Source organism: Erythrolamprus reginae, chromosome 3 (genome assembly GCF_031021105.1).
Source record: "Erythrolamprus reginae isolate rEryReg1 chromosome 3, rEryReg1.hap1, whole genome shotgun sequence".
In the NCBI taxonomy this organism is placed as follows: domain Eukaryota; kingdom Metazoa; phylum Chordata; class Lepidosauria; order Squamata; family Dipsadidae; genus Erythrolamprus; species Erythrolamprus reginae.
This window is the reverse complement of record NC_091952.1, coordinates 159,297,144-159,313,237: the sequence shown is the minus strand read 5'-3', so window position 1 is coordinate 159,313,237 and position 16,094 is coordinate 159,297,144. Positions and strand designations below refer to the sequence as shown.

The following is a 16,094-nucleotide window of genomic DNA, read 5'->3' as shown; positions in this document are numbered from 1 at the left end:
AGTGACTGACCCAAAGTCACCCAGTAAGCTCTTCTGTCCAAACAGTCTTCAAGTTTCTAGTCTAGCACTTTAATCATTACATCAACCTGTCTTCATGATATCAAATGGACAAGAACTTCTGTGAGATGAATGAATTAAAGAAATATGATCATGTTTGCATAAAATGAACAGAAATTGAATTCACCTATTAAAGAGAATAAGATGCTGTCATGAAAAGGATAGTTTTTCAATGAAATAGTCCATTATGTTCAAAGATTGCAATGTGCACACAGAACCCCTGCAAATTAAAATAAAATAACTGTGGTGTTCTCTTCCTCAAGAGTTTTATGTTCATTTTCAATCACATCCTATATTGGTCTCATCGTTAAAAAAAATAATAACATCGTAAAACAAGATGAGTCACAGTGAACCTTTTTTTCCTCAAATTTCTCGTCTCTTGTTCCTGTTACCTCTGTGCTTTGTGCCTCTGTGTGGAAAATAATGAGGGAGGGCTTCTCATCATTTCAAAGTTGTATTGTTTTCAGTATTGTGCTATTTCAGCTCTGGCAAGTTGTTTTCTTTATGGTTCACACTTCGCTATATCCAGCTGTTTAGGGAGACAACAGCAAAATGTTGGTAAGATGGGCTTAATAGGAATTAGAGAAGACAAGATTTGACTTCATCATCCTAAAATGCAAAAAGTCCTTATCTGATCTTACTTGGTATTAGTGATCTGATTTTGTATTACCAAGCATAATACTTTTTATACACATCACAGCTGTTGCCAAATACTGTCAACTGCTTTGTAACTAATGCATTTAAGTATTACTCAGTATAGTCCAAGGAGTAAAGAAACACCCACGTATGTTGTCAGGGATGTTAGTACTATTCTTAGGTATAAACTGGAAAGACTGTGAACACCACATTATGTTCTTTTAAGAAGTTTAAATGCAAACTGAAAAAAATATCCAAAGCAAGATGCATTCTCAGAAGAAAGAAAGGAATTGCCATTGTTGCAAAAACATTGTTGGGAATCTGTTTTCTTTCATTGATCATTCCCTCTATTGTCTGTAATTGAAAAAAATTGTCCAATCTTCTCTTGACAGAAAATAAGTGTGGTTCTTAGAACAGATGGGTATGTCCTTATTGAAGTTGTTTGAGTCCTCACAATTTGCAGGAAACGCAGCCTACTTTTAATCCAAACAAAGTCCAAACTCTTGTCTACTATTTTTAGAATGAGACAGAGAGAAAGATAGAGGTGGGAGGAATTATTGAAAGCTTTTCTGTATTGTTTATCAATTAAAAACTGATCATCATTAAGTACCGGCAAAATTAAAAGATAGATGGACATATCGCATCAGACAAATTCAGTTCATAGTTACTCATAAATTGCTCAAAAAAGAGTTCCTTTCAAATAGCATGTACATTTTTGCACAAAAAGAAATACCTTTGATGTATTTATCCTAAATGATATGTATGTAGCAATGTAGTTATGTAGTAATAACTGGATACTGCTAATCACAAATGGATTCACAACCTTTTCGCCTACTTCTTGATTTATCATATTGATTCTGAACTTGTTGAATTTTAAAATAATAGTTTGATTTTATCTTTCCATTCCCCCCTTCCTCGCAACACACAAGCACACACACACAATTCTTCTAGCCTACATGTCTCAAGATAGCCAAATGGTAAGTTCAACTGTATTGCAATACCCACTGCAGTCATAATTGCAGCTTTCTGAGCCCCAGAGCGCAAGTACATTTTAGTTTCTTTTCATATTAAGGTCAGCTGGTGGGTGCACAAATGTTCTCTTAAGAAATGATCTGATTCAGCGCAGTAAAGTTTAAAATTGTAAAGTTTCTTACAATTGTGAGACACATCAATGTGGGAGGAGGAGAACTCATTTCATTTCAGGATTTTTAAATTGCTTAGCTTTTAACTCAATGAAATTTACAGACCTTGTTTCCCTGGCCATTTGGGAGGCAAGAATGATGCGAGCTCAAAAGTGTTGTATTTTTTCCCCTCTATAGCTTCAAAGACATAGATGCTGTTACAGTTCCAAAGTCAAACAATTCAGGGAAACAAAAGAAAGGATCTCATATCTTTTATGTTCTTTTAAAATTTTACTACACTTAAACTACTGAGTCGCATTACACAGCATGACTTCTTAGACTATAACACAAATGAGTCCCAAAGAAAGCCAGTGCTTCTTCACACTCAGCAAAGTTATGAAATTGGTCAAAACAAAAACTGTTATGGCCACTGGCTTTGAGGGCTTTTAAAGATTACTTAAGAATTTCAACTTCTACAGCAATGAATAACAGCAGTAGACTGTTGCTTTTATTTCATGTTTGTGGGATTCCCATTCAAAGCAATAGTGGGTTCTAAAATCCATTACTACTAATTTGCCTGTGTACTCGATGCTTTTGCAAATGCACATAAGCCTCCCGCCACCGCTGCTACTGGTTTGCAGAACCGGGCCAAACCAGGAGCAATGCATTGCTGATGCAAAGTAGAATATTAGGCTAGGGCTACAGTGTGTCCAAAAGAACCTTAGCTGCACAGTAAGAACATAAGAAGAGCCATGCTGAATCAGGCCAAAGCCCATCGAGTCCAGCATTCTGTGTCACACAGTGGCCCACAAATTGTACATAGCGATCTTGAGTAGAAAGAGAAGGCAAACCCCTCCCTTTCCCTTGATCCCCAACAAATAAATAAATGAATGAATGAATGAATGAATGAATGAATGAATGAATGAATGAATGAATGAATGAATGGTAAGGGAATCCTGCCTGCCTCAACCAACATAGAAGCAGCACATGGACATCCATTTCAATAACCACTGATACACTTGGCATCCATGAGTCTGTCTAATCCTGCCTTGAAGCTATCAAGGCTGACAGCTGTCAGGACCTTTTCTGAAAGTGAATTCCATAAACCAACGACCCTCTGGGTGAAGAAATATTTCCCTTTATTTGTCCTCGCTTTCTTACCTGTGAGCTTTAGGGAGTGCCCCCTCGTCCTAGTATTGTGTGATAGAGAAAATAATTTTTCTCTATCCACCTTTTCTATCTCATGCATTATTTTATACACTTCAATCAAGTCACCCCTTAAATGCCGTCTTTCAAGGCTGAAGAGACCAAGGCGTTGCAATCTGGTTTCATAAGGGAAGTGCTCCATTTCCTTGATCATACTTGTTACCCTTTTTTGCACCTTTTTCAGTTCCATTATATCCTTCTTGAGGTGAGGTGACCCAAACTGTACACAGTACTCCAAATGTGGTCTCACCATTGATTTGTACAAAGGCAATACAACACTTACTGACTTATTTTTGATTCCATTCCTAATCATGCCAAGCATGGAATTTGCTTCTTTTTTTTTTTTTACTGCTGCTGCATACTGGGTTGACATCTTCGTTGAACTGTCCACCAAAATCCCAAGATCCCTTTCTTGGGTTGTCTCAGAAAGCTTGGTCCCCATCAGTTGGTAGGTATAATTTGGGGTTCTTTGCCCTGATGTGCATAACTTTGCACTTGTTTAGGTTAAATGCATTTGCCACTTAGTTGCCCATCCACTCAATTTTGAGAGATCTTTCTGGAGCTCCCGACAATCAATTTCACTTTTCACTACCCGAAACAATTTAGTGTCACCAGCAAACTTTGCTACCTCACTATTTACTTCTACATCCAGATCATTAATGAATAAATTAAAAAGTAAAGGTCCCAAAACTGAACCTTGGGGTACACTACTTCTCACTTCTTTCCACCCAGAGAATTGTCCATTTATTGCCACCCTTTGCTTCCTACAATTTAGCCAGCTTTTTTAGGAGCGTTTGCTGAGGGACTTTGTCAAAAGCCTTTTGAAAGTCAAAATATACAATATCAACTGTGTCCCCTTTATCTATGTGTTTATTTACACCCTCAAAGAATTCGAACAAGTTAGTAAGACATGATTTGCCTTTGCAGAAACCATGTTGATTTTCTTTCAGCAATGCCTGTTTTTCTATGTGCCCTGTAATTTTATCTTTAATAATGGTTTACATCACTTTGCCTGGAACTGAGGTTAAACTGACTGGTCTATAATTTCCTGGATCACCTCTGGATCCTTTCTTGAAGATCGGGGCTACATTTGCCTCCCTCCAATCCTCAGGTACAGTGCCTGATCTTAGAGAAAGATTATATATTTTAGCTAGAAGTTTAGCAATTTCACACTTGAGTTCCTTGAGAACTCTAGGGTGGATGCCGTCTGGACCTGGCAATTTGTTGACCTTTAGTTTAGAAAGGCATGCAAAAACATCTTCCTTGTTTATCTCTATCTGGTTTAATTCTTCTAATTGCCTCCCTGAGAAAACTAATTCAGTGGCAGACAAATGCTCTCTATCCTCCTCAGTGAAAATGGAGGCAAAGAAGTCATTTAGCCTCTCAGCAACCTCCTTAGCCTCTCAGCAATCTCCTTGTCTTTTCTGAATATCCCCTTCTGACCATTGTCATTGTGTGGCCCAACTGTTTTTCTGGTTGGGTTCCTGCTTCTGATGTACTTAAAAAAGTTTTTGTTATTATTTTTAATATTCTTTGCTATATGCTCCTCAAAATCTCTCTTGGCTTTCCTGACTATTGCCTTGCATTTGGTCTGCCAGAGTTTGTGATCCTTCCTGTTCTCCTCGGTAGGAAGAGCCTTCCATTTCTTAAATGAGTTTTTCTTCTTTCCAATAACCTCCTTTACCTCATTTGTAAGCCATACTGGTATCCTCTTAGATTTTCCAGTCCTCTTTCTTTTTTTAGGAATGCATTTGAGTTGAGCCTATTCTAATGTATTTTTAAACAGTTTCCAAGCATTTTGGATGGATTTGGCTTTTTTTACTATTCCTTTTAGTTTCTTCTTTACTATTTTCCTCATTTTGGTGAAATTCCCTTTGTGAAAGTTTAAGGTCTCTGTGTTTGTTTTCACTGACAATTTGCTATCCATGGTTAAGTTGAAGGTTATTGTGTTGTGATCGCTGGTTCCTATGGGTTCGGTTACAAAGACATGAACCAAATCCTGTGCATCAGTTAGAACCAAGTCCAGGATCCCCTTTCCCCTGGTTGGTTCCATGACCATCTGCTCAAGGGAATAATCAGCTAACATGTCGAGGAACCTTGTCTCTCTTTCATGTGAAGAACAAGAATTTACCCAATCTATTCAGGGATAGTTGAAGTCCCCCATTATGACTACCTTATTTCTTTTTGAGGTCTCCTTAAATTCATTTTCCAAATAGCAATCTGCCTCTGGAGTTTGGTTGTGAGGGTGATAGCAGATCCCTAACGTCAGATTAGTTTCTTGTCCTGCAATTTTTATCCACAATGTTTCTGTGGGTGAGTTTGAATTTTCTTGAATTTCGAGTTCATGAGATTCTAACTCCTCATTTATGTAGCATAACTCTAGCAAGATTTGCATGTTCTTTTAATCTTTGGGCAGAATAATTTGGGATTTTAGAGGCACTACAAGTTTTCTTCTTGAAATGACATACTTCTTACAAAAGAAATATCCTGAGATTACTTTCTTTGAGAGTTAACTTTCTTTTTATCATTGTGCTTTGGTACCCAGCGTAAATTTTATTTCAACAAGATTTATTGGTAACTGATATACAAATATCAATTTTTATATATACAAATATGGAATGAATGTGGATGGTTACTTTTAAAAATTGGGAGTTTTGGATTGGATTTTGATTAGTTTTAACGTTTGGGTTTCTTACGTGTTCCTTTTTGTATTTATTCCTGTTTTGTAAGATGCCCTGAGTCTACGGAGAAGGGCGGCTTAGAAATCCAAAAGATAGATAGATGGATGGATGGATGGATGGATGGACGGACGGATCGATCGTGGAAAACATTCTGCTAGTTCTTGGACTCTACAACTTGTATAAACAAATACATTTTGGTAACTTACAGGGTTATTTAACAGGATTTGTGTGGAAAGCTAGCCATTGTCCTTGCATATTTTCTGAACAAGACCATCATGTTTAATCATAATGTGATTTTCGTATTTTGGCATAGCATGCTGAACACACCAATTGTGTTTTGTTAATTTGGATGGTGTAAAAGACCTGCAGGTAACTCATTGCCTGGATATATATTTTGGTTAGGGTTTAGAAAAATCTGTAGCCACATTTTGAAACACACTGCTTCATCCCCAGGTGAAAATAAAAGGTGGAATGCATGATGATGGTTTCATTGATGATGGTATGTACATATGTATACATTGATTTGTTAGAATTCTTAATTTTGTTATTTTATTCTTCCAAGTAGCAGTATCCCACAATCTTTATAATCAGTCTAGAACAGATACTATAAATTGATGATACAATTTATGCTTCATGTATTTCATTGAATTTGCACCTTCTGTGCTGATTTTGAAATCCTTCTTAAACTGTATCACTACCTCATTATATTTTTCTTTTTTTCAGAACATTATCAGCTGTATGTTCCTGAATCAGCACAGGTTGGTTCTGCTGTAGGCAAAATCAAGGCCACTGATGCAGATATAGGGTCAAATGCAGACATGAAATACAGTATCATAAATGGGGATGGTTCTGGAATATTTTCTATATCAACTGAAAAAGAAACACGGGAAGGAATTATTTCCTTGAAGAAGGTAAGCAAAATAATTGCAAAATATTACTTTGTGACATATATTAAAGATCCTAGAATCCTTGGCAAATTAGGACCTAACCAGATATTTGTTTAAATCTAGAATTGTTCCTGATGTGTGTTTGGAAATATACCATTTCAAAAGAAACATAACTGAGTTCAAAATCTGTCTAGTTTTGGAGTGTATTCTGTTCCATTTTCTAAATCATTTTCCTCTAACTGATCTCCAGTGCAGAGACAGACCAATTGAGAAAATACAAAAGGGACTAGTGGGAAGTGAATCATCTTATAAAGAAAAATAATAATCATTCAGATTTTATAACTTTCCAACCATTGACCCGCTATTGTCTAATTTATTTCCCTTTTTTCTTTATTCTTTTTTCCTTTCATCATCAAAATTTAATTCAAACCATCATGTTCCAATCTAATATAGAATTATTAACTTTTTAAAACATTTTAGTAAGATAATTATGCTGATTAATTGTACACATTTATATACAACTAATAGTGTTGACATGATTAACTGTAAAATTATAATTCTAAAAAAATATTTCTATTGACCTTTCCCTTTTCATCCATTCTCCTTTGGTCTCTCAAAAATTCCACTTCTCATAGGTTTTCCCTTACCAACCCCTTCTCTTAACTTTTTCTTTTCTTTTTCTTTTGTTTTTATATGAATAGCTTCTTTATTTCCAGTTCTTTTTCTTCCTTTTAAGTACATTATTTGTGTAAGTCTGCTCTCAATTCATTCATTCATTTACAATCAAGTATAGGATAGTAGTTTATATGCACCATTGGGCTTAAGAAACTAACTAGAAATTCCTCCTAGTTTCTTCTCCCTATTGCCCCCCTTATTTTTTTAATTGGTTCTTACACCTTTGGTTGCCATTGAAATGAAAAGATAGATGAGTGCTGCTTTAAATATGAAAACTTCATCCTAAAATTATGTATGTAGGTCTAGTCCATCCTCAACCATGAGGATACATTTGATTATTAATTTAGGGTCCATTCATTCCCCTCCTCTCTCTCCCTCCCTCCTTCCCTCCCTCCCCTCTGTGCAAAAGTAGGAATAGAGGGAAAGAGTTATGTAATCCTGAGCAATTGAACAAAAAAATGGGATATAAATCTAACTTGTTAAAAAGAAATTGCTTATAAAATGTATCATATTCCATATGGAATGGGACAACTCGCTGCTGCCATCTCACCATGGCCATCTTACTGTGGTGGATTTGCTGTGGCTATCTCATTATGGCCAACTGGCAATGGCCAATTTGCAGCCAACCCAGCACAGGCAACTTGCCATGGTCCCACTTGCTGCAAAACAACTGGTTATGGGACAATTCAACATGCTGTTTACAGTCATGTAAATATGATAAATAATATGATAATACAGTCATGTGAACAGTGATAAATATTATCCACCACTGTTTCTTCAACCTTATGTCCATTGAAATAAAGTAGAGGAAATCATGGTGGATAACATTTATCACTTTAAGGTATTCCACATGAATTGTCCTGTGGCAGGTTGTCCCATGGTGAGTTGGCCATGACTGTGGCAAATTGGCCACAGCAAGTTGTCCTAGACCTTAATTCGGATGTCCTGTTCTCCCATACACTCATGAAAATTCTTTCTGGCATAAATAATCATTTCTTGTAGAATTTCAAAAAAAGATGGTGATTCACCCATGAAAAAAGAATTCATATAAATTGTTATATTAGTGCCTGCTATATCTAAAGATGACGATCTATTGTTTTGTTACACATAAATACAATCCTCTTAAATATTCAGTTGACATACAGGAAAAAAATAAAATAAGTATAGAATGGAGCTGTGCACACTATCTGCTGCTTTTCTTTCTCTTATTCTGTAATCAGAGTTCGGAGTAGGATCCTAATACTAACCTCTCCCCTTCCACCTTCTTTTCTGTTTACTCTGGCTTTTAGTAGGTTAACTTGGCCTCAGCCTTAAGGTACTCTTGACTGTCATGACCAAGGAATGTATAACTTGACAAGACCCTGCTATTTCACATTTTACTTGTGAAGAATACTTTAAGTATATAGTCCTGTATACCTACCAATATTTATTTCACAGGAGGACATTAAGCTAATATTCCACTGTGTGTGTGTTTATGGAAGTAATAATAAGCTGCAAATGAAAATGTCAGTGAGAAAATCTTTCAGTGCATATAAGCCTTTCAGCTTCCCAAGAAATTGCACAAAACATTAGACTGGCTGAGTAAGTAATAAATAATGGTCACTGACATTATCCATATTTTCATGGTTGATCTGAAAAAAGCATTGATAATTTCAGCATTTAAGGTAACAATCTCTCTTCTGCCTTCTTTCTTATACGGTAACTGTATTGTCCAGATAGATCCTTGAGAAGATTACATACATAAATAAATATAAGTAACTTCAAGTGAATTTTCAATGAGCATTATCACATTTAACTCCTCTTTCATATGCAAAGCACCCTGACGATATATTGGCCACATTCTACTTTCCCTCCTCCTTGGTTCAATTCATTATTTCCTTATCCAAAATGAGTTCTACATAGTATTGACCTTGTAGGGAACATTTACGCCTCAACCTTCTATGTTCATGTCATTCAACAGCTAATTGCATTGTTTGATCAATCAGCTTTATATGGCTACTGAATTTCCCCACTGAACCTCTAGCCATTTAAGTACCCTGAGAGATCTAGAAAGCTTGGGTGTGCTTGGGTGGCAGACAGAATAGTATGCACAGCACGGCATAACATGTTTTGCTTAGCCTTTTTTATTTTTTATTTTTGGGGGGGGGTTCTTATAACTGAGGAAACAAATTGGTTGAAGAAAAAGTCAAGGATTCATTCAAAATGGCAATACAGTGATCCCCCGAGTTTCGCGATCTCGATCTTTGCGAAACGCTATATCGTGATTTTTCCACCTGATGACGTCACTCCCTTCCTTTCTCATCTTTCTTTCTCTCTCTCTTTCTCTATCTTGCTTCTTCCTCTCTCACACTCTCTTCCTCCCTCTCTCATCTCTTTCTTTCCTTCTCTCTCTTTCTCTATCTCTCCCCCTCTTGCTCTCGAGCGGCAAGCGAGCAGCCGGGCGGGCGGGTGAACGGGCAAGCGAGCGGGCGGGCGGACGAACGGGCAAGTGGAGCGGGCGGGCGGGTGAATGGGCAAGCGAGCAGCCGGGCGGGCGGGTGAACGGGCAAGCGGAGCGGGCGGGCGGGCGGGTGAACGGGCAAGCGAGCGGGCGGGCGGGCAGGTGAACGGGCAAGCGAGCAGCTGGGTGGGCGGGCAAGCGGAGCGGCCGGGCGGGCGGGTGAACAGGCAAGCGAGCAGCCGGGCGGGCGGGCGAACGGGCAAGCGGAGCGGCCGGGTAGGCGGGTGAATGGGCAAGCGGAGCGGCCGGGCGGGTGGGTGAACGGGCAAGCGGAGCGGCCGGGCGGGCGGGTGAATGGGCAAGCGGCAAGTGATCTTGGGGTTTCCCCTTTGCCTGGGCGGCGGGAAGACCCAGGGAAGGTTCCTTCAGCCGCCCAACAGCTGATCTGCTCCGCAGCGCGGCAGCAGCGAGGAGCCGAAGATGGGGTTTCCCCATTGCCTGGGCGGCGGGAAGACCCAGGGAAGGTTCCTTCAGCCGCCCAACAGCTGATCTGCTCCGCAGCGCGGCAGCAGCGAGGAGCCGAAGATGGGGTTTCCCCGTTGCCTGGGCGGCGGGAAGACCCAGGGAAGGTTCCTTCAGCCGCCCAACAGCTGATCTGCTCCGCAGCGCGGCAGCAGCGAGGAGCCGAAGATGGGATTTCCCCGTTGCCTGGGCGGCGGGAAGACCCAGGGAAGGTTCCTTCGGCCGCCCAACAGCTGATCTGCTCCGCAGCGCGGCAGCAGCGAGGAGCCGAAGATGGGGTTTCCCCGTTGCCTGGGTCTTCCCCGCCACCCACACGCAAACTCCACCATCTGCGCATGTGCGGCCATGGAAAAAGGGGCGCGCATGCGCAGATGGTGTTTTTACTTCCGCACCACTACATCCCGAAAAATCGATTATCGCGAGGGGTCTTGGAACGGAACCCTCGCGATAATCGGGGGATCACTGTATATTAAAAATCAGTGCCGCTACCATAGCAATAGCATTTACACTTATATAGTGCTTCATGGTGCTTTATAGCCCTCTCTAAGCAGTTTATAGTGTCAGCATATTGTCCCCAACAATCTGGGTTCTCATTTTTACTGACCTTGTAAGAATGGAAGGCTGAGGCAACCTTGAGCCTGGTGAGATTCAATCTGCCAAACTATTGGCAGATGGTGATCAGCAGAAGTAGCCTGCAGCAGTGTTCCCTCTAATTTATTTTTTTTTTGGGGGGGGGGGCGGAAAAGTATAGTGTCCTAGCAGCAGTCCCTTTGGGACTGGGCGGCACAGAAATAATAAACAAACAAACAAACAAATAAAAAACACACCCTGTTTTGCCTCAGAGAATTTCAAAATAAAATACTGTACTGTATATCTATAACAGTGAGCTCATAATAGGGCAACTCTATCAAAATCAAAATGCCACTTAAATAGTTGAGCTAGTTTCAAATTTTGATTTTCTTTCTCTCTTCCTTACTCCCATTCTTTTTCTTTTTCTTTTCCTTCCTCTCTTTTTTCTATCTGTTTGTCTCTCTTCCTCTCTCTCTCCTTCCCTCTCACTCTTTCCCTCTCGGCTTCTGGGCAGGTTTGGAAAACTCTGAGTTGATGATGATTTTTAAGTGAGCGATTGCTCACTGCTCAGCTTAGAGGGAACTATGGCCTGCAGTACTGTACTCTAACCACTGCGCTTATTTACCGTAGTGATGTAGTCCCATGGAGTCCCAGGGATGACTGACCCTGAATTACATTAAGACCCTAATGACCCTTGAAAAAAGCAAGCATGAGAGCCATGGTGGCAAAATGGTTTGTGGGCGCAGTGGTTAGTGGTCTGCAGCCTGCCTGCTGCCTGCAGTTTGGCAGTTCAAATCTCACCAGGCTCAAGGCTGTCTCAGCCTTCCAGCCTTCCAAGGTAGGTAAACTGCAGGGGCTTTGTTGGGGGCAATATGCTGACTATGTAAACCGCTTACAGAGGATTGTAAAGCACTGTGAAGTGGTATATAAATCTAAGTGCTATTGCTAATACTATTGCTAGAACTTGATTTGGGCTGGATTATTTGACCTAAATCAAGTAGATGTGTGGTTAAGAGAATGTGAACATGTACATTCAGGCTTAATCTTAGGTACTGTACATACTAATGTTATTATGTAAGTAGATTTTCTCTCAAACTGCCATAAACATTATTATTAAATATTGACAAGAAATAGAGGCAAGAATCTCATAAATATTTGACTTGTGAGTTTTCATCAATACCTGGGATTTTTGGCATTATATAGCTTTAAAATAATTCACTCTCATCTCTAATTAATTTTTCATCTGTCAAAAATTAGTTCAAAGGAGCATTAAATTATTCAATAATTTAAACTATTATTCAATCTATATATTATGTAATTATTTTGTGGCTAATAGGAAAATATAGACTGGGCATCAGAAAAAAAGATGATCTCATGCTATTAAACACCGCTACACATAAGGTCACTAGGAGATATTAGAACCATAAACCAGTTAGGGATTTTTAAAATTGAATCTAAGGATTGTCAACTCAAGCAAAAATAATACATGCAACCATGTGCTAAAGATGCTAAGACCAGTAACCAAGCCACTGTACATGGTTTTTTTTTAAGATTCACTCAAACTGTTTTTCAGGAAAAGGCAGAAAAAATTGCGTACTTAGTTTATCTTTCACACTCCTTTGTAGTTTTTTACTATATTTCTGTAACAGATTTCCAGATTTACCAACTAAATGCTCAACCCATAGCTCTGCTGTACACCACACCTCACAGAGCACATAAGTAGAAATATATATATAGAATAGAATAGAATAGAATAGAATTTTTATTGGCCAAGTGTGATTGGACACATAAGGAATTTGTCTTGGTGCATATGCTCTCAGCGTACATAAAATAAAATATACATTTGTCAAGAATCATGTGGTACAACACTTAATGATTGTCATAGGGGTCAAATAAGCAATGAAGAAGCAATATTAATAAAAATCTTAGGATATAAGCAATGAGTTACATTCATACAGTCAACATGGGAGGAAATGGGTGAAAGGAATGATGAGAAAAACTAGTAGAATAGAAGTGCAGATTTAGTAGAAAGTCTGACAGTGTTGAGGGAATTATTTGTTTAGAAGAGTGATGGCGTTCGGAAAAAACCTGTTCTTGTGTCTAGTTGTCTTGGTGTGCAGTGCTCTATAGCGACGTTTTGAGGGTAGGAGTTGAAACAATTTGTGTCCAGGATGTGAGGGGTCAGTAAATATTTTCCCCGCCCTCTTTTTGACTCATGCAGTATACAGATCCTCAATGGAAGGCAGGTTGGCAGCAATTGTTTTTTCTGCAGTTCTGATTATCCTCTGATTATATATATATCTTTTTTAAAAAATGCATGAATACAAGCCAACATTTGCAGCTGAAAACTACCTGAGGATTATTAATCTGTACTATTGAAAAAGGGATAGACTGGAAGTTTTTCAGAGCAAAAGAGCTCTTAGAGAAAATGACTTAAATAGGTTCAAATACAGCTGAAGTATTTTGTTCAACAGTTTCACACAAAGGAAGTGGAGTTTTTAAACTAAAGGAAGTATTAACAAAAGGTACTATAAATCTAGCACAAATTAAGGAGCGGTTGCCACTATAATAAGGGAGCTGTTACCATTGGAACTGTTTTTAAATGTCACAGCAGCTATAAACATACATGGCAATGCATATAAGGTAATGGGGAAAAAAAACATTTTATGCTGAAAATTAAAAACCAACTCTCCATAGTAATGCAACATTATTTTTTATTCCCACAGCCACTCAACTATGAAAAAAAGAAATCCTATACTCTTAACATAGAAGGAGCAAATACCCACCTCGATTTCCGCTTCTCACATTTAGGACCCTTTAAAGATGTGACTATGTTGAAGATTGTTGTTGGAGATGTGGATGAGGCACCGTTATTCACTCTTCCATCCTACGTCATGGAAGTTTATGAAAATGCAAAAATTGGAACTACTGTGGGCACGGTAACAGCACAAGATCCAGATAGTGCTAACAACTTAGTAAGGTACAATGGTATTAACAGCTCTTCATAACAGTGGGAGTGGGGTGATGAACTGGAGTGAATAAAGTGTTCCTTGTGATCCAACTATGGAAATGTTGACTATGTCATTCCTAATTTAAAAGTAGACCTGAGACTTCTTAAAACTTTTTATTTATGGACTAGTACCGTGGTACCTCATCATACGAACTTAATTGGTTCCAGGAGAAGGTTCGTAAGGTGAAAAGTTCGTAAGATGAAACAATGTTTCCCATAGGAATCAATGTAAAAGCAAATAATGCGTGCAAATCCTTCAGGAAAATCCCAAACTTTAGAAGGGAGGCGAACAGAGGGCAGGGAGGAGCAGCTAAAGGGGGCGGGTGGAAGAAGGAAGGCTAGGCTAAAGGGTGAGTGGGAAGGAAGAAAGGCAAGGGGGGCACCCCTCCCTTTTCTTTCTTCAAAAGACACCGTTTCAGTGCCTTTGCAAGCACGTTGTTCTCTGCAAAAAATTTCCTCCCCCAAGGTGCCCCTCCCTCCTCCCTTTTCTTTCTTAAAAAGACACCCTTTCAGTTCCTTTGCAAGCATGTTGTTCTCTGCAAAATTTTTCCTCCCCCAAGCTGCCCCTCCCTCCTCCCTTTTCTTTCTTAAAAAGACACCCTTTCAGTTCCTTTGTAAGCAGGTTGTTCTCTGCAAAATGTTTCCTACTCCAAGCAGCCCCTCCCTTTTCTTTCTTCAAAAAAGGGAAAAAAAGAAACCCCTTCATCCCAGCAGCAGCTGCTTGGGTTCGTAAGGTGAAAATAGTTCGGAAGAAGAGGCAAAAAAATCTTAAACACCGGGTTCGTATCTTGAAAAGTTCGTTAGAAGAGGCGTTCGTAAGATGAGGTACCACTGTATTTAAGTAACAATTTGGACAGCAAAAAATGAAGGTTATCAAGTAGTTATCAGCCTGTTCTTTCCATCCCTTTTCCAAGTTGGGGGTTGTGGGGAAGCCTATTATGAATGGGATAAAGTCAACAGTAGACAATCTAAGGTTAAAGTTATAGGTGTATGTTTGGATAAAAGGATCCCTACAGAAATTATTTCTGCTTGGGACTTACAGACAATCCTAGGCAGAACATGCTGGAGTGAACTATTTGGTGGTGTTTATTCATCTTATGTATATGTTTTGTTTTGTTTTGTTTTGTTTTGTTTTGATTTATGGCATTTATAGATCCAGACATTGTGGTTTTCGTAGGCTAAAGTTTAACATATTGTTGGAAAAATCTCATTCAATATTTATTTTAAAACATTTACACGGTATAGTTGCATACTTTAATTCTGGGTGGCTTCCATATAAACTGGGTTGTTGGTTTTTTAAAAATAAAATACTATTTTACAAAGGGGGTGTGTACATATTCACTGGAGAAGTATGAACGTTTGTTTTATTAATAGTGACAAAGCATTTTTTGTAGTCTGGTTGACTCAAGGATTGAAGCATTTTGAAATTTTTTGTAGACTTGGAAATCAACATGCAAGTATTTGCTTAATTACTGAACTATAAAACCAGCTATAATGAAAGCATCATTTATATACCTAAAGGACCCATGCGTATTTAGGGGAAGAAAGTTTAAAATCATTATACTACATATCAGGGGTGGGTTCCTACTTAATTTGCTGCCGGTTCACTTCCTCCCATACCACGTGCTGGAAACTTTGCTTCTGTGCATACTCAAAAGAAAAAAAATGTAAAATTTAAAAACAAAAATAGAAAAAAAGACGGTGGCACTCACAGATCACCACTGACCAAAATGGGTCAGTGACATCATTGCGACATCACTAGTGGGTTGCTACCTGTTCGCCCAAACTGTTCTGAACCGGGAGGAACCCAGCCCTGCTGCATGTAACTAGAAACTCAATGTCCCATATCTGGTTTGACAGAGGTTGTTTTTTATTATTATTATTATTATTATTATTATTATTATTATTATTATTATTATTATTTTTATTTTACAAATGTGACATACAAGACAAAGGGAAAAAAACATACGTAAAAACATATATATACAACATTTGGGAAATGAAAGTTTCCCCACTTTTTTTTTTTTATATTTGATCAGAGAATTACACTTCTTTAACATAATATTAATTTTTGAATTCTTTTATTTGACGTGTTGCTTTGCATAAATTTTTATTTCTTTCTTTCTTTTAGCCAATCATAAAATTTTGCCCATGTTTTATAGTAATCTGATTCTTCTTTTCCCTCTAATCTTTTGGATAGCCTGTCCATCTCCGCACACTCTAGTATTTTTTTCATTATTATGTTTTCTTCCGGTATTTTAGCTGTTTTCCACTGTTGGGCATATACTA

The 16,094-nt window shown here is 38.6% G+C and overlaps 1 protein-coding gene across 2 annotated transcripts in view; it reads left to right on the top strand.

Moving 5' to 3' along the window:
- CDH18 (cadherin 18) overlaps positions 1 to 16,094 on the top strand; it is a 310,510-nt gene that overhangs the window by 235,861 nt on the left and 58,555 nt on the right. For both annotated transcript variants that reach the window (XM_070747111.1, XM_070747112.1), the window contains 2 exons: positions 6,425 to 6,612; positions 13,522 to 13,775. In XM_070747111.1, the coding sequence (XP_070603212.1) occupies positions 6,425 to 6,612; positions 13,522 to 13,775 (442 nt within the window). The remainder of the gene's footprint in view (positions 1 to 6,424; positions 6,613 to 13,521; positions 13,776 to 16,094) is intronic.